The following is a 20,912-nucleotide window of genomic DNA, read 5'->3' on the forward strand; positions in this document are numbered from 1 at the left end:
GATAACTATCATTTTTGATGTTTATTTTTATGTTAGTCTAAATGGTTTACTTAATTATCCGCAGGGTGATTTAATTAATTTCCCGCAGGGTGAGTTATAGTAATCGCAAAAAAAAACGAAAATAAAACTTTTTGCATATCTTTACGTTTTAAGGTCTTCTGAACATTAAGGCATACCTTAGAAAAAATTAATGTATGTGTGTGTATATATATGTGTGTGTGTGCAGTTCATTTGTATTGACGTAATGAAGTACTGAAAAAATAGTTTGAATTTTCAAAAATATTTCAAAGTATATTATAATCAAATTTTTCAAAAAAGTCCAAGTCAAAAAAATATTTTAAAAATCTCAAAAATCGTTTTTTCAGAGTTCTAAACGAAAATAGAATCATTTCTAAAAATTTTAATTTATGATACGGGAAGTTCCAGCAATTTGCTTTAAGGCACGATGCCATGCACCAATAGTTTTACTTTGCTTCCAAGTAAAAATAGTATTGGTATTTTTTTTCTTCCTTAGTATTGCTGCAACAAAAAAAATATGTTAAATATAGACAGGTCAACCGTTTGGTGGACTTCTAACAATCAACATAGTTAAAAAAATATTATTTGATGAGACAAAAATTCAAAATAAATCAATCAAAATAATATTCAAATTGAAAATTAATAAGGATGCAATATCAAAATTCCAATACTGAATATGTATTGAACATAGACAGGTCAACCATTGGGTGCAAAATAGTTAACGAAAGAATCAACATAGCAGCTCATAGAACTCTCAGGATAAATTATAAAAAAAAATTAGTGGTGTATGGAATCGTGCCTTGTGGTAAATTGCTGGAACTTCCCGTACCAAAAATTAATTTTTTATTTTAAACTTTGAAACAATTAGATTTGTGAGAAATTTAAAAGTTTGGAAAAAAATTGACTTTTTTGGAAAACAAATGTTTTCTTCATTTCAAAACATTTTGGAAATTTTGATCTTTTTCTCATGCAATCGTACTGGTTTAGCTGCATAGAGACAAAATATAAAAGCGCGTAAGCGCCGCGTCGCCGTCTAACGTACACACAATGTTACAGAACCCATAGAAAGGTATACAAAATTTATACGTATTATTAAAATCTCCATAAAATATCTGATCATTTGATGTGCATATGTCTAATGATCTTTAATGATTTTTGAACGCCAAATGACATTTTTTTACTTTTTTCACTGAATCTCTGAAACCGCTAGACCTGCCTTCCCAAAAATTTACTCGGTTTCTCATCTTGTCAATGCAAGTAAAATTTTTGAATTATTAAAATATGAAGCTCCGTGCTCTTAAAAACTAAGTTACCGTTTTTGGCACTTATTGCCCCGTATCTTCGGAACTGCTAGACCTGTCTTTGCCAAAAACTAATTAGCGCGTCTCCTTATCAATACAAATCGAATGTTTTTTGAATTATTCGAATCGATTGATCGGTGTTCCCGAAATCGTCGAGGAAAATTTGTATCCGCACACACACACGCACACATACACACACATACATCCATTTTGTCTAATGTATGACAGAATATTCAGAAACCTTTGAAACGTAAAGATATATAATAAAAATTTTCATTTTCGATTTTTTTGCGATTTTTATGACTTACCCTACGGGAAGTTAAAAATAAAAGTGTGCTCATGATCAATAATATGGACTAGAAAAACTGAAACGTTCAAGGATTTAAAAAAAATCGAATAATGTTGTTGTGAATGTGTGCTAAATGAAAGGATCTATTAACATTGACTTCTAACCCAACTAAATATATATATATATATATATATATATATATATATACACGTCTTAGACATTATATAAATTAAACCAAATTAATCTTCCTCCTTACAGATGATACAATATTGCAAAACCCAGCAGATTGATAAATTGTTCATTGTGTTTGTTTCGAATAATTCATATTTCTGTCCATTGCAAAACATTATATTTATAATTCCTGGTCAATTGGAAAATGATGAAGCAGATTTTTTACTTAGTCTTTCCCTCGTAAACAATGACACATGGTTGGATTGCGGAGTCGTCTTAAACCATCGTCGTTATTGGGCAATACTATTGTGTGTATTTAGTATTGCCTGATATGATAGATTACAATGCGTTGAAATTCGACTTTTAAAACGATCTTTGTTTAAATTTTATTGAGATATGTAACGAATTGCGAGTTTCATAAGCTATTGTTTGATGTGTGAGATTGCATATGTGGTTCGGAGTGGAAATTAATCAAAAATTTAATTTGGTATTATAGTCAGGTGAAATTAGTTTAGTAAATGGGATTGTGAAATGCATTGTTATCAATTTATGCTCGTGGTCCAGTGTTAGACTATCAAATCTGCGGTTCTAGTTTTGATACTTGCCCTGGACGGCCTGATGTCAACATTAATGACAACTTGGAAATACATATAACAATTTATTTCTAAAAAAAATGTTTTTCGGCATCGAGATAGGACAACCGGTTGGGTTGTAATTTTTTTAAAAAAAATTGTTGTTGAAGAAGTTAGCACAACTGCTAATAGAGCTCGTTAAGTTCTGATTGCTGGTCAAAAATTAATATTTTATCTAAGACCAGTTGCATGAATTACGATATCTGATAATTATCGAGTCAATTTCAGATCATTAGGATGGCTATTTTTAATCAGATATAAATTTTTATAAGTTCTAACTGATATCTTTCTAATAGAGTTTGAATTTCCAAATCAAAATTAGGAGGAATTTCGGAGAAAATGTGGGTAAATTTTTTGTCTTAACCGAAAAATCAAATCTGACTAATCTCTGCTTAGAACTAATCAGTACACTTCACAATTAAAGTCTTTCGAGTCGTTCTAGATTTTTCACGATAATTTTCTCAATCTGTTATTTATTTAGCATTTTTTTAATACGAGAAATACGATCATTAGGCAAGACTAACTAACGTGAATCATTATTGAGTTTAAACAAATGGTTTTTAAATCTTTGAAATCAGGGCACCTGTATTCGAAATGACGTCTAGCAATCAAATTTGCTAGATGTCGAACACATAAACTTCTACTTTGAGAAATTGAATAAAATAAATCTGCACTAAATACTAGTGGAAACATTGCGCTACTCTGCAAAAAAAAGTCTTGCATCAAGAGGCAGATTTCCTAAAACAGGAAGTCTAATTTGACAAATTTTATACACCAAATTTTTAATAATTTTTTGGAGTAAAACTTCTTCAGGCGCGACTAGGGTGTAAATCCGTACAAATTCAACGGAAGTGCGTTACGGCAGATAAGAGTCGATAAGATAAGAGCCAATGATTCGTCATTCGCTCTTGATGATATCATTTCTATACGGGTCAATTGTGATTAATCGTCGTGTATGTGAATAGAGATCTGTCGTTGTATGCGTACGGCATCAACAAGGAAATCGGCATAGATATTTCAAAGACATTTTAAAGTTACATCGAGGTACAAATCTTGATTTAATGAAAAAGGCCTGAATCAGAAGGTGGATTAGAAATTATTTCTATATTATTCGTAGTTTTTATAAATTTTTGAAGTTATTAAAATGAAAAATATTTTTAGGCAAGAGAGATATTACAACTGTTCAAAAAGAATGAGATCATATCGCCAACAAAAAAGTAAAAAAATACCATCAGCAAATGAATGTATGCTAATTTTAATTACATAAAGTTTTTCAAACACAATTACATGATGAATGAAGTTGCGAAAATAATATTTGTTTAGGCATTGTTTAACATAATCCACTGTATGGACGAATTTTATAAAATTCATTAATCAACAATTACTTCATTTCTCTAATGAAGATTCATTTCTAAATGCTAATTACAATGACAAACCGATCATGTCATATTTGAAGTATGACTTTAATTACATTATTGTTTTTAAATATTATACATATGTTTAATGCTATTATAAATATATAATTTATAATTTATCATTATATAAATGTGTATAATGGTTGACACTAATAAATGTGTGCATCACGAGTGTTACCAGATTACTGATAAACATTATTCAAAATTGTTATATGATGTATTCATTTTTACTTAAATGCCATCCTGTACAGTAGCAAATAAGTTTTACTTCAATTGCGTGTGAACCTTACGCGCACTCTATTTGTTCTATGTTTCAAATCATTCTGAACGTTGGTAATAATTTTCCAGTAGCATCGATAAAATAGATAGATGCATTATATAGATGATCAAAAGAATTATTTTCATAGTGCATCTATCTATTACCCCGGTGCCACTGGTAAATTCTAATTTCCTTCACTCCAAATAGCATCCCGATGAACCGGTTGAGTGAATATTCGCATTCCCTAGACAAGTTGTTGTTTGTTGTTTGTTGTTTGTTGTTTGTTGTTCACCTATTGTGCACCTATTGTGCCTGATCTCGAGACAATATAGCCAGATAGTGTTGTCGTGTTATGCAACCGTCGAACTCTTTACTTGTTCTCGTATAGGAGAGGATCAGCTCAAGAATGGTGAACTTTTAACCTCACTCGGGTTTAGAGCACAACTTTCACGCTGACGATGCTAAACAAAATAACCATCATTAACACTTAAACTAAAACTAAAATCCAACTAGACATTAATAAAACAACAAAATGATGAACTTAAAAGATATTATTATTTGTTGAATACATGATCAGAAATAACAAGTTACTACTTTGCAAGTGTGTCAACTGGTATCACTACCAATTTAAATATATGGGATTTTGTCATAAGGCTATATCAAAAAATTGGTAATATTTAGATCATTTATTGTTAACTTCACAGAATACAAAGAATAAATATACCTAGGTATCTTTCTAATTGAGTAATTTATCAAAACATTATTATAAGAACTGTGAATGATGCAGTCAAATTAAAATCCAAATAGAGACATCATGATCATCCTGATGGCTTGACGTAAGGATTTTTTCAGAAGCGATTTCAGCAATCGTTCATATTTTTTATTACCACCTATCTGCTTATTATCATTATTTGTTATTACCACCTATCTGTTATAATCATTATTTTACTATTAATATTGTTTCTAATTTTTTGATAGCTTGGCTTAAGGATATTTTTAAGAGCTAATTCAACAATAGTTCATAACTTTCTATTATCATCGATCTGATTATTTTATTATTATTATGAGTAATTTTAATATTTTTATTATTATATTGTTTAGAAAATTAATTATTTATAATATTATTATTACAAAACTTTGATTGCATTGCGCATTAAATAAAAGGCAATATGAAGAGCTAAAACGTATAGAGAATTTTTTTATTAATTTGGAAGCATTTGAGCCCCTGGAAGCACGGAAAATCAAAAATTTCCATATTAAGGACCACTCAAAGTATATATATATATATATATATATATATATATATATATATATACAATAAATTTTCATTTGATAAAATTTTAATTTTAAGTTAAAAAAGTCAAACGAGCTCAGAAATGTATTATTACGAACAAATTCTGTAAGGAACACAAATCTATTACGAATATTTATGATTGTAATGTGATAATATTATTAACATTTTCATAAATTTTTTAAAAAATTGCTCAGCATAATCTAATTTTTTTCGCTCATCACTACTTTTTGTTCAAAAGTGTATGAATTTTATTCTTCAAATATTAGATATTGAAACAATCTGAAAATGTTGTAAATTGCCTAAAAATCTAGTTTGTAAATTGTGTGGAAAGGCATATTTCCTCGAGACAAGTTTCATTATTGAGGGTATCTAAAAATAATCGAGTTAATTCATTATTTTAAATTGTGCCATTTTTTACCCGTTCATTACAAAACTTAAGGTTGTAAATTGCTAAACTTAAGGTTGCAGTATTTGCACTGCAACTTGAAAATATTTTTTTTGATAAAAATAAATGCTACTCTCGTGCTAATTTCATATTGAAAATATGTGAGTTCCATACAAAATTGAAGCCAATATGAAGTTTTGACTGTTGAAATATATAGAATTTCAAGACTTTATACAAGTAATCTAGATATCTTATTTAAAAAGTAGAAGTATTTAAGAAAGTAGATCTCACTGCAGATCTTCTATCATGCCATATTTGCTCCTCTTAAATGGGGATCAAAATTTTAGTCCAATGGCTTATAGAATTTAACTGTTGCCATTCAATATATAATGAAAAAAAAAGACTTTATACTTCTTATATAATTATTCTACTTTAAGTTTTATATGTGGATTTGCATTTTTTCATGCTCAATTCCTGAATGATAGACACTGTTTTCAATAAACAATTCGTTTCTGTTTTCTCTCACAATCACCATCGAATTCATCATGAATCTTCTATATATATATAGGTACTTCATTCACCAGCAGCTTGAGCAAATGATTAATTAATATATTCATTACCTATCACTTAATTTTATATCTTCTCCAGTTCACATTTGAAAATTTTCCAAATACTTTTTCCCTTCCCATTCATAAATAAAATTCTGCATTTCCTCTGAGTAATAATAAAACACGCTATATCAACAATTTCTTTGATCTAACACAAAGAAGAAGAAATATTGCAATTAAATAAAATAATGATGCTATTGTTTTGTTGTTATATAGGACTCTAAGAGAATAATATGTAATTATAATAGATCGGCGGAACGATGCGCCAATCGAATTTTGCTTCCTCATTCTTTGCGAAAAATATCTGCATTGTTGTCTTCCTCGTAAGTGTTATGGAAAGCATTCAAATATTTTTTCATAATCTGAGACGGAAAATTAATTGTTCCTCAATGTAACGTATTATGTAATAAAAGATTTTCATTTCCAACTAATTATTCGAACGGTTAGATGGGTTTGCCAAAGTTGTCTCCTCCGTCACCATTTGCTAAATTGTTCCTTATTTTTTATTTATTAATTTTTTTTACAATTTGCAATGGAAAATGCATTATCATCTCAAACACAAGTGTCTACCAGTATTATCTAAAAAATAAGCATAGTATAGAATTTTATAATAATACTATTTTAAAGTAGAAGGCAAAAGATGTAAACCACCCATCACCTTAATTCTCACGACGTCCCTTTTAGTATGTATGGAAAATGCATCAATATTCATACCAATTTTTTTTTGTTGGTGTTTTTTTTTAAATATCTACATTGTTGTCTTCCTCGTAAGTGTTTTGAAAAGCATTCAAATTATTTCAAAATCTGTGACAGAAAATTAATTGTTCCTCAATGTAACATATTACGTAATAAAAGATTTTTATTTCGTTTGCCAAAGTTGTCTCCTTCATCATCATTTGCTCAATTTTTCCTTACTTTTGTATTTATTAAAATATTTTTTTACAATCTGTAATGGAAAATGCATTATCATCTCAAACACAAGTGTCTACCATCATTATAAGCAAAGTATAGAATTTCTTAATAATACTATTTTAAAGTAGAAGGCAAAAGATGTATAATTACCCATCCTCCTTAATTCTCACGACGTCCCTATCAGGATGTATAGAAAATGCATCAATATTCATACTATTCATCCAAAAGTTTTTTTTTGTTGGTGTTTTTTTTTTAAATATCTGCACTATTGTCTTCCTTGTAAGTATTATGGAAGCATTCAAATGTTTTTTCATAATCTGAGACGGAAAATTAATTGTTCCTCAATGTAACATATTACGTAATAAAAGGTTTTCATTTCGTTTGCCAAAGTTGTCTCCTCCATCATCATTTGCTTAATTTTTCCTTATTTTTTTATTTATTAAAATATTTTTGTTACATCTGCAACGGAAAATGCATTATTATCTCAAGCACAAGTGTCTACCATCATTATCTCAAATATAAGCAAAGTATAGAATTTCCTAATAATACTATTTTAAGTAGAAGGCAAAAGATGTGTAACACCCATCACCTTAATTCTCACGACATAGAAAAACTATTAGGATGTATGAAAATTTATCAATATTCATATTCAAAAATATTTTTTTCCGTTGGTATTTTTTTTTGAGCTCTTTTTTTTTTTTTTTTTTTTTTAATTTTTATTTTCAATAGCAATCAGAATACATGACTATTCTATGAGCTATTTGGCTTATGTCATTCACTCACACACATACACACACTTGCAAACACACATATAAATTTATCGGATCAATATTACAATCATATTTAGAGAATCACTTCAATAAATGATTCAATTATTCTGTTCATATTATTAAGGTTCCTCCATATTATCTTCGGCAGCTTCTTCTTCAGTCTTCTTGAAGTTGATGTCTCAAGAAGCTGAGAGACTATGTTTGTTTGAATGATGTTGTAGTTTTTGAAAATGTTTTATACTGTTGATTTGTATTTTGTTTTATTAAATCAATATGAAGATCGTCGTGTAAAGTTTTGTTACTAACAAACCACGGAGCATCAGTAATCTGCCTCAACATTTCGATTGGGCACGTTGCATTAACGCTATATTGGATTTGCTTGCACAGCTCCACAATTCAATGCCATAAGTCCATTTGAGCTCTTGTATTTAGTTTTTGATAGCTGAATATAATTTTTAGGAATACGTTATTTAATTCTTTTATAAGATGTATTGTTATTTCTATATTAGATATAAAAGTTTTATTTCATATAACCTCTATAAAAGCTCACATGTGTCCGGGGTAAAAAGGACCAACTAAACATTTACATTAACAAAGGTGTAAAAGTTTTATACTTAACAAAAAAAGTAGATTGAGTTAAAAAAAGTTATTAAATTAAATTAATAGCTATTTGACCTCTGCTGATAAATATTTCTGTTAAAATACCAGATCAAGCTTATATACAATGAAATCTTGGTAAAAACATACCATAGAATTTGTACTTCACATTGGAGGACGTCCTTTAATCAAGTGAGGCTTTTAGGGGAGGGAGGGTTTGACAAAAAATCACGTGGGGGAGCGAGGGGTATAGTTTAGATATCATGTGTGTTTATTTCTTTACCTGGATATCAAAAAAAATATGTTAGGTTTTTTCGTATGTTAGAAAAATTAGCTCTAAAAATTTACGTAACTAAAAATACATGATGCTTGCTGAGGGAGGAGGGGGTATATTTAAATAGCACGACATATCACCAAAAGAGAGGGTGGTCAAAAAATCGCTACAAAATTGATCACGATAAATAATGTAGCTGTTACTTCCTAAAAACTCTTTAAAATGATAAAAGTACATTGGATCTGTTTGCCTCCTGGCTGTTCCTTCTTACCACGTCATGGGGCAAAAAGAAACAGATGATAAATTTTATAAAAATAGTCAAAAAACATATTTCTATAATCAGGAGTTAACTAGGAATTTTACTGAGCGTAGTTCGATAGTTGTTTGTTTGACACATGTTATGTTTTGTAATGTAGACCATTTAGTTTAGACAATATAATTAACAAAACTCAAACTGGACATTTTTGCCCCGCCCTACTCGATTGCATAATAAAAGATAATTAGACTAATGTTGTCGAATAAATTCCTAAATTTGGGATTATTTCCAATCCTTGTTGAACAAAATTCATGTAATAAATTTTACTATACTTTTACAGGCAGTGAAGACAAAGATTCATGTAGACTTAATTATTATCAAATATTACCACGGTTCAAAATTAATGATCCGAAACCTTCTATCAATTTCTACTTAAATCCAGTGAAAAATATTCGGGTCATTTCGTAAAAATGTTGATTTCTTTATAATTCGATAATAATTTTGAAAATTGAATGACTTAACAAGTTTTCTAAAACCTTGAAATCGTTGGCTTTGTCATTATTTTAATTCTCTCAGTCAGTCTCTATTATTCGCTCAGTACATTTTAATAACAGACATCAATTTTGATAGGTTAATAATTGCATTTCGACATTCATAATTTGATTTTGAATTAAGAAACTTGTTATTATTTTATTAAAATCGATTCCCGGCAGCAGTTTTCGAATAATCTAACAAATATTATGCGCGGTTTCTCTTCACGACTTTTTTAAATCTGAGTCGGCAGTAATTTTGTTTTCGACTTCTATTTCGAAAAATTAGATATTGCAATTGGGAATTAGATGTTCGTGTAAACCAGGTGATAATGAGATGTTAGATGGAACAAATAATTATAATGAAAGTACTGACAGATATTTGTGTTGTGAGAGCAATAGTAAATTTTTTGGGTATTTTTATTGCTGCAATCCGTTTAATGTAAAAACACACTGAGCAAGATTGCTAGAGAAACATGATGGAATTATTTATTGTAAGATAAGATAATTTCTTCAATATACCAAGCTTTTTTTATATATTTTTAATAGCAATCAGAACCTTACGTCCTATGAGCTGTTGGGCTCAAACTTCTCCTTACTTCGTATTTTTAGACGGTAACCCAATGGTTAATCCATCCATATTTGATAATTTTTGTTATTAGAATTAATCTGATAGGGCTGACTTTTTTCATTGGTGCAGCAATGCCGGGCAAGGGCTATTTTCACTTGGAAACCTATTGCTATCTATATTTCCAAGTGAAAATCGTTGTCACTGCTGCCTGACAACAGGCTGCTCGGAGTGGGTATCGAACCCAGGACCTCTGAAACAAGTCCCGTCGCTCTTAACCGCTTACCTACGGGCGAGTCCAATTTACCAAGTATAAGAGTATCTTATGAAATAAATAAAATAGGTGACATCTTAATTGTACCCAAAACCGTACTGATATTTACAAGTGCAAGCAAAATCGAAAAGTGATAGGGTAGTTTACTATAAATTTCATTCTATTACCATCAACCAACCCAATATTTCTTCTTCCCCCAGGTCTTTTGGCCACATCATGTGGAGCCGAGCTTGCCTCAAAATCAGCAGAACCATCATCGAAGTCTTCTCCCGTCAAACCCCTAGAACCTGCAGCAGCAGTTGAAGATCAGTCGTCATCCAGTCCTGCCAAGAGATCACCTCAAGGAGTACGAGTTCCTGGAGCTCAGCAACATCCTTTGCATTTGCAACATTTGCAAGGATATGCTAGTGCCAATCCGAATGCAGCGAGTCAGCAGACTCAGGGACCCCTTTTGATCAGGGCTGCACCACAGCACGCCCAGCAGGGGGGCCAAGGACAGCAGGGAACCGAAATTAGGGTAAGTGGAGAAAAAAATAGTTTTTGGTAAACTAAATACGGTAGAGCGGGGTTTAAAGGTCCGGGGGTAAATAGGTCCACCATCGATACCATAAAAACCAGTAAGGTTAAAAATTTTTTCAACAACAATATTTGAAAGTAGAGGAAAGAAGATGTATAACCAGCCATCACCTTGATTCTTACGACGTTGCTAACGAGAGATAAACGGCTATATTTGCAAATCCATAACAAAAGTATTTGCTTTCGTTCTTAGTTTTTATTGGTTGTGAGCACTGTTGTTTAGTTTATGAAACCTTTTTATAAATTTTAAGTATACGTTCTTCATTTGTTTTATAAGATATATTGCTAATTTCAAGTTAGATTCAACAGTTACTTTTATAACCTTTATAAAAACTAACACCTGGGTGAGATAAAAAAAACAACTGACCATCTTTATCCTGGCAAAGGCGTAAAAATAAAAATTAGCAAATAAAAAAGTAAATAATAATAAAGCAATGTTACAAGTGATAAATTAAATAAATAGTTATTCCAACTCTGCTGATAAATATTTCTCACAAAATTCCAGATCGAGGTTATTTACAGTATTATCTCTGTAAAAAATGCTCCCATTAAATTTATATTTTGCATTTGTTCAATAATGTAGCTGTTATTTTGTAAAATCCCTTTAAAAATAATGTAAGACATATGACCAGTTTGCCCCCTGATCGACTCATTTTACTCCGCCTATGGGGTAAAAAGAACCAGGATACAGGGTTAGGTAAAAAAACAGCAGAAAAAATTCATTTCTACAAAGATGAATTACCTGGGAGTTTTACTGAGCATTGCCAGATAGTTTGTTTGCTTGATATGTGCTATTTGTTGGAGTATAATTGGTTTGGTTTACACAATATAATTACTCAAAGTCAAATTGGTCCTTTGTGGCCCGCCCTAGCCTATTTATTATATTAAATTGTCATTTGTTCGAAAACCTTTTTTAACTATTATTTTTATTCAACTTTAAACTTTTTTCTATTGACTAACGTTAACTCTTTTACTAATGTAGGGTAGATATGGGTACAGTTGTGCCACTTTTTTTGATCAGCAATAATTTTGTTAAAATACTAGTTAGCTAGGAAAAAAATAAATTAATTGATTGTTTGAATATTTATCTACGTGAAAATACTAAAATACAATAGATTTGTCAAAGAATCTAATCATATAAGAAAAGGGCAATTGTCACAACCGTCCACATACCCAGGACATACGCAATTTGGTTGATGGAGAAAAAAGTTTTTATATAGAGCCATGACAGTCATATATGTGCGAAATAAAAATAGTGTTTTTCTAGGAATTTCGGAAAAAAAATTCTGATACATTTGCTACGTGAAAATATTAAAAAACTGTCAATTTGGAAACAGCAATTTGGAAGAAGGAAAAACAGTTTTAATATAGAGCCAAGTCAGTTATATATGTGTGACATAAAAAATAGTGTTTTCCCAGATTTGTTTAAAAAATATTGTTCTTTGATAAGTTTTCTTGATACTTTGTAATCTAAGTTATCTAATAAAGTTACGACAACCCAGTGGTTTCCAACCTTTTTTGCATTGCGTTTTACACCCCCCCCCCGCTCTAATACAAAAAATGTTGCGCCTCCCTTAATTTTTTCAACAATTTTATTTTTCTAAATACTCAACTGATATTATCAGACTACAAATTAATATACAAATATTATGTAAAAATATTTATAAAATATATTTTTTTTTGTTTATTTTTTATATTAATTCAAAGTTTTTGAAAATAGTATTTTGGAAGGTGCCGTACGCGCCCCCCCCCCCCCAACCCTGAGGTTAGAAACCGCTTTCATAGCCCATGTGGAATTTTTCTGATATTATCGTGGCGATTGACGTGTTAAGAAAAAATAACATGAATGTAAAAAGAATATTTTCACCAGCTCTTATATAGCATTTTAATTTTTGTTTGTTTTTTATTCTAATATTTCAATCAATTTCGATCTCTAGTTTCATACAATGAGCTTTTTGATTGAAGGACTGACATACTCGTACATCATAGACAAAACCAGTAGGAGTCTATACCAATTTTTCGGTGCTTTTAAATAGCATTTTAATTTTTTATATATCGGATTCTAATATTTTGATCAATTTCAATCTCTAGTTTTGTCTAACGAGCTTCTTGATTGAAGGACTGACATCCATTATTATCCAAAACAGTAGGAGTCCGTTCCAATTTTCGGTACGAAATCCTAGAGATTTCTATTCCATCATGTCAATGCCGTACAAATGAAATTTGAAATAGAATTTCACAATAGTTTTCTATTCATGTGTTGAGTGTTTTATGTCCGCGGCCACGTTCCCAGACATTCCTCGTCTGGAGGTTGTGCCGTGCACCTCCACCTCGTCTCTTGTACTATTACTGGGTTCTAGTATTACGGGGCAGAGCGCATGTTAACCGCGGTCATTGTGAAAAAATATTCACATCGTAAAATATAATAACCATGTGGGAAATATCAAGGAACGGAGTAAATGATACACGGTCTAATGAAAATGTGTGATTTGTAACTAATTACAATAGGTGGTGGAGAAAAATGTTTGGAGCGCTTGGTAATGAAATCGACATTGGCGGTGTTGCATGGTGCAGAAGTTCGCACTGTTTTTGACATCAATTCTCATCGAGTCTCCTATTGTTATTTATGATTTTTTCCCTTATTATTTGATTTTTTGTTATGATTTTTATTTTATATTATCGTCGTATGAATAGGGTTCAAGGGTCTCTCTGGGGTGCAATGACTGGTATTTAGTATATTTTAGTATATCTTTCATCGCTTCCCGATACGAAGAGGTAACCTTAAAACTAGGGTTTTAGACGTATGACCACATTTGAAAAGGCTATAAGTCTTTTACTGACTAGATCTTAAGAAACCATCTTTCTTTCGATCACAAGAACCAGTATTACATGGACCTTAAGAGTTTATCCTGAGGTTGATGTCTCTTAAGGTTGTAACACATTTTCTAATACAAAAAATATTAACAAGTGACCTTATTTACTCTAAATTTTTATGATTTTCTTTAAGCACTCGCGCACATATAAATTAGCCACAGCTCTTTCAATACGATCGACGATCTAGGTATTCAGCTTATGAATACTCGTAAACTTTTACTCAATATCCGAAACTTAGACAGCAAAAATTTCATGTTTCTCTAGTTAAACTTTTTAAAGAATTAGCTTTTTATGATATTACTGAATTTTCTCAATTTGATTTCAATAACTATTTTCTTGTATAATCCTTATCCTTTATCTATGTAGTCTGACTATTTATTTGATCGCCTGTACAACCATGTTTTTTTATTGCTATTTTATTAATTTAAAATTTTTACGGTTTTAAATGATTTTAACTTTCAACCTTGTGCAATAATTTTGAGCTTAACTGGTGGTCAGATAGACTTTAATATGATGAACTTGATTATGAACATTGTATTTAATGTTCATGCTTTTTTTCAACTTTTTTTTCAGAAACGAAATTCGTGCAGCTACTATGATTATTATAAAATTACTATCCTTTTAATATTAATTATGAATATGCTTGACAAGAGCCTGAAATAAAATCTTTTATTATTGATTACGGCTTGCTTATGAATAAATAAATAAATAAATAAATAAATAAGGTGACCATACGTCTCGGTTTGACAGTCCCGGATTTCCAATTTGTGTCCCGGGTTTTTCTAAAATGTATAGGTAGATTACCAAAAATTATGGAAACAAACAAACAAGTGAGTTTTTCAGTTTTGTGCGACAATCTGCCAAATCGTTTCTTTGTAATTTGGAAAAAAGTGTTAAACTTTTCATCCACATTTAATCTCATACTACCGAATCGATTTAAAAAAATCAAAAACTGTTCGAAAGATATTAGTTGGGAATGATACTGATTAGTTTTAGGTGAAAATCTACCAAGCCGTTTTCTTGTAATTACCTGTTGAAAAAAAATTTAAGCCGATTTTTATAGATCTTTTTTTGGCGATATATATCATGGTCTTATAGACCTTACTGAAATATTACGGCCTTACGACAAGTAGTTTAATTTTAAAATTTCATCAAAGTTTAGGAAAATGACTAGTTTTTTTGACATTTGTTAAAATTAAAATTAGACGACTTACTTGGTATAACGATAGAGTACTTGGTCTTAATGAACATACTAAACCATTAAAGTCATACTGGTTCAATTATAAAAATTATTGATTTGTGAAAATTTGCTTTTAGATAATACTCTAAGTTAACATGTTCATTCGTTTTCAATAATGTGTAATAAACCCACTCGGAATGTTTTTAATCACTCATAAATTAATTTGTTTTTTATTGATTAAGTCGATTATTTACAAATATCGGGAAGTCCATGTAACTTGCCTCAAGGCAAAATACCAATACCAACTAGTTAAGTTTATCATTTAATTAATTTATAAATAATAAGCATTTGAAACATATATACATATAAAAATATCAAATAATAAATTTATCAAATAAACTGACACTTGATTAATACATTTGAGACATACCATTGCATCAACATCAGCTATGTTTAGGTTCATAGACTGAAGATTCGCCGCAAAACTAAAATTTACGTAACAAAAATTATGTATAATTTTTATTAGTCATTATAAGTATTTAAATTAATCTCCGAGAAATGGCATAAATCACCATCTGTTCATGTCTACCAAGCCTAACGACTGACCAACGACCAACGACCCTCGGGCGGCAGTACCATGATGACATGTTTATGGCCTATGAGTGAGCATTTGTTTAAATATTTTGAAATAGCAAAATGAACAACGGATAAAGAATGAATATACATTCTCCTTCCTCAAAGCATTATTATATTATTTCTCAATATCCTTTATTATTCGCATAAAGACATAAGACAATGTCACTGAATGACACGCTATAATATTTGCATTTCTAAACGTGAATGACGATTTCTAGGGCAAATATGGACAATGAATTATACATACGATAGGGTTATATTAATTAGAGATTTTTATCGGAACTCGGCAGTAATTACATAGTTAGCATTTTGCATTTTGCATTTTCTCTTTGTAGTTTTTAATTTTTAATCATAATCAATCTTTTACTAACGTCTCTTACTAAACGTATAAATCGATGCAGTAATAAATTGCTAATTTTAGAAAAAAATGCATATGCATTGGGTTAATTTGTGGCAGGGGAGACTGGATACAGTTGTGTACTTTTTCTATTAGTAATAATTTTGTTAGTTATTTGCGAGAAAAGTAAATTACAAATACAATGAATTAGTCATAAAATCAAATCATACAAGAAAAGGGCGAGTGGCACAACCGTCCAGACGGTTACCCCCAGGACGGTTGTGACAGCCATAAACATAAATAAAAATTAATTTACTTCTCACTTTTTAAATGTAGTACGGTCTACAGATCATGTTAATATAGGGCTTTGAGTCAATGCAATAATGGAAACTTGTTCGAACAAACATTCTACACTTTTCTCCCTCTGGACCCTATCTTAAAATCAGTATAGTTTAGCTGTTATACCACTACTATACCTGGCACAACCGTACCCAGTCTCCCCTACTTAACTAATTTGTTAAATTTGCTGTTGCAAATTAATTCATATTTAACTTAATGCTTTCAAGTCAATGGTTATTTTCATGATGGTTATTTTTTTAATAAACTGAATTTATGTTAGTTATTTTTGAAGTAAAACTTCTTTAGGCGCGACTAGGGTGTAAATCCGTACAAATGCAACGGAAGTGCGTTACGGCCGAGTCTAGTGTCGAATTTATTAATCAACAATTACTTCATTTCTCTAATAAAAGTTCATTTCTAAATGCTAATTACAATGACAACCGATGTCATATTTGAAGTATGACTTCAATTACATTACTGTTTTTAAATATTATACATATTTTTAATGCTATTATAAATATATAATTTATAATTTATCATTATAAAAATGTGTATAATGGTTGACACTAATGAATGTGTGCATCACCAGTGTTGCCATATTACTAATAAATATTATTCAAAATTGTTATATGATGTAATTATTTTTACTTAAATACCATCTTGTACAGTAGCAAATAAATTTTACTTAAATCGCGTGTGAACCTTACGCGCACTCTTTTTTTTTTAATTTTGTTTATTATGCGCTGTGTTTTGTTTATTAAAATATTTTTATTAAATGAAGAAATTATACGAGTCCTTTGAATATGAACTCCTGATCAATTATCAAATTTCTCTACAAAAATGCAGTTTTAATTATTTATCTTCAAACATTAACAAAATTATTGTGCATCATTATTATTTTTAAATCTCAAATATTCATACTCTTATTACTAAATTTACTAAGATACATTTAAATATATGGAAATTAAAAAAAAAACACAATTTTATAAAGGTGTCATGACAAAAATAAATAGCTGATTTTTCTCAATAGTTTTTGAACATTTAATAAGATATTATGTAAATAAAATTGTTCATGAAGTACAAAAAAAACAAATTCAGTGATGCAGTTTTTTACAATAATAATAGCTAAATAGTACAGTAACAGTACGAAAAAAAGACACGTAATCGGTTATTATGAAATTTTTGTATTATCTGTTATTAATTTGATCAAAGAAATTCCTTGCTAGAATGCTTAATCAGCCTGTATTAATGATACTTTTAACTACGTTTGAGTACATTTTATGAAATTTGTTTCCTGATCTTTATGAAGAAAAAATATGGATAAAACTAGGTCTATTAACAATGAAAATGATATATTTATCCGTGGTTTTTTATTCAAAGTCAGCCGTCGCCTGTAGCAAAATTAGGTTAATTCGCCAAGTGCGAAATTCTATTCGACCTTTGTTCGTTCTAAGCTGTTTGTTACCTATGTTACCGAGTTCGTAATGCCAAGTAAACGAATGCATGACTTTGTTCTCTACGATGTAATAACACATAACATTCAAGTACTTTTATTCCGATTTTGAAATTTACACTAATTGCCACCAGCCCGGAGTAGACGGCGAACTTATTGCTTAACTTCAATTCCAAGCTCACCTATTCGCGTCTCTATTTAGATTTTTTATAGATACTTTGGGATTAACATTTAACATTAACATTAACATTTTAGGTCAACAATAACAATATTTATATAGGATTGACAATGACGTCCACCTAAATCCTCAAAATAAAGATATATATGTTCAAATAAGAAGTAAATCTTGTCACCCTATCAAATGCCACGATTCCGCCCATATTAACAAATTATGATTGATTTATATAAAAGTTGTTTATATAAAATCCAACTAATATGTAATTTTGAACAGATGACTTTTAGAAGACATTGGGGACGATTTTGTTGCTAATAATTATATAATAATTATAGTATAAATTATTTAATTTTCACTTGATTCACGTATTTCCCATATTCAACAATAGTCAAGAAATGAATTTGTTCCTTCCATCAAATGCTACTATTTTGCCCACGATTATCACAAATTAAGTTTAATTTAATTTTAGTTGTAATAGTTATCCAATTTCCATTACTCTTCAAATTTATTATGAGCATAATAATAGTAAAGCACATAGCACAAAATCATATGTATTACTTTATTATATTATTAAAACTCTTTCAGTAATATCTTGTGACTAATAACAATAATGTTTCTAGGTTCCTCAAGAATATCTGCAACTCCTGCAAGAACTGCAATCGGCTCAGCAACAACAACAAAGCGCATCGCAACCGGCTGCTCAACACAGATACGTATTACCAAGGTAAGAATTAAAAAATTTAATAACAAATAATGTAATAATGCACTCTAATAACTATTTGGATATATATAACATGTTTGGTGCTTTGCTCAAAGCAAATTCATAATACTTATATAGCGTTAGTTTATCACAAGGGTGGAGGAATTAAGTGAAAGGAACAAATGGAGAAGTAATAAACGAGAAAACTATTTACTCACATTAGAATTTATTTTTAATATCGATCGATTGAAGACAACTTTGGACATTATTTAAGACCTGCGTAGAATATATTAATATGGGGTTATTTATGCATTTATCTTTGGTGTTGGTGATTTGAAGGAGTAAAATAAAACAATAAACAAGAAATATATAAAGTCGTGTATTCTAGTCATTCTCAATCTGCCGGTTCCGGAGCGCCAGTACAATACGCTCACGCTCCCCAAGTTCAACTCGTATCATCTGGAGGCAGTCAACAAGGTCCATCAACCTACGCCCTTCAACAGCAACAACACGCACAAGCTACGCAACAGCTGCAACAAATACAACTGCAGCACATACAACAACAACAGCAGATCGCTGCCTTACAACAACACCAACCTCATCACTATCCAAAGCCAAGACCTACGTCATCTCCTTATGTCTCGCAAGCGACCACAGCCATACCTAGACATCAACACATATCTGCTTTAGCTGACTCTACATTCGAGAAAGAATTGGCTCAATTGGTAGCTTCGAACAGAGCACAAGAACAAGCTCAACAACAACAATCCGCTTTGAGAGTTAAGCAGTACCAACCAAAAGGAATTTCAGCTGCTGCACCATCTCAGCATTTATATCAAGGACAGCAAGCTCAATACTCTTACATAAGTGAGCAAGAACAGCAACAAGGTAATCAAATTCCACAGTACGTACATGTTCCCCAGCAACAACAGGCCCAACAACAATATGGTTATCAAGATATAGCCCAAGGTGGCCAATCATACGTTGCCCCTAAACTAGGCAGAAAGCCTACTGCTCAACCCATAACTCATCAGTATTTAGCAGAAACTACAGGTTTATCTGGCAAAGCTAGCTACGAACAACGACCTCAATATGCAGTACCATCTCAATCCCCATACGCTGTGCAATACCGAGTGCAGCAACCAATTATATCTCACCAACCAACTACCAGATATCAACCACAAGCAACTGCGGCATCAAAAATTCCTACAGCTTCTCCCGAAGATCAAGAATTCTTGAAAAGTCTCTTCGAAAACCAAGCACAAGGTTTCTTCCAAGGCGCTAAGCAACCTCATCAGCAGCCACAAGCTTCCAGATCTTCTATATATGTTTCTCAAACTCAACCTACTTCAAAAAGCTTAAAACCAGAATCAAGCCAAGACAGCAGCCCAAACCAACTTCCTCCAATCAGATTACCTGGTCCCAAGGACCGTCCTTTGACTCAAGATGAATTCCAAGCTTTAGTAAATGCCGGATATTCTGTGACTCCAATTCCTGTTCCAGTACCAGTTCCAGTGCCAGAAGATAAATATAATCAACAGAAATACCAACAACAACAACGCGGATATGCACAACCAGAACCTGAATATCAACAGCAGCGATACCAGCCAGTGCAAAGTGTTGCTCCTAAGGCAGCAATCAAACAGAGACGATTGGTGCGTCCTCCACAAGGTTACAGGTTGAATGATGAACAACCAAATGCGTCAATTACCTACTTGGTACCATTAGATCAAGAACAACAAAACAGGGAATACTCAGGAAGGTCGGAACAATAAAAATGCTGATGTAATTTTAAATGAGTTTTATGAAAATCAAGTTTTCGATTTGAGTTTATTCGAACGCACAGTAGGATATATCTTGAAAATAACGATATTTACTTAATCAAATAAGAGATGCATTTATCTTTTTCCAAATTTAATTTCATTAACAATTTGGTTAAGTTTATCGCTTCTAAATATTTAAAACGATGTCGAATTATCAAGACCTTACTGTTACTTAATTTTAAGTAGATGGCTAAGAAATTAAGAAAAAAGTATTAATTAATTTTTTAAAGACTTGCAACTTATATAAAGTCTTTGAATTGCAATTG

The 20,912-nt window shown here is 30.8% G+C and overlaps 1 protein-coding gene across 1 annotated transcript; it reads left to right on the forward strand.

Annotated features, from left to right (window-relative positions):
- Positions 1-10,753: 10,753 nt before the first annotated feature.
- On the forward strand, positions 10,754-20,598 carry LOC113364299 (putative uncharacterized protein DDB_G0271606; the record flags this gene model as incomplete). Its single annotated transcript, XM_026606821.1, has 3 exons — positions 10,754-11,070; positions 18,744-18,847; positions 19,212-20,598. Coding segments are annotated over 3 exons (1,808 nt in total), but the record flags the coding sequence as incomplete, so codon positions are not given.
- Between the last annotated feature and the right edge of the window lie 314 nt (positions 20,599-20,912).

This window comes from Ctenocephalides felis, unplaced genomic scaffold (genome assembly GCF_003426905.1).
Source record: "Ctenocephalides felis isolate EL2017-DRISC unplaced genomic scaffold, ASM342690v1 CF-g0.4_SCAFFOLD_00045, whole genome shotgun sequence".
Lineage (NCBI taxonomy): Eukaryota > Metazoa > Arthropoda > Insecta > Siphonaptera > Pulicidae > Ctenocephalides > Ctenocephalides felis.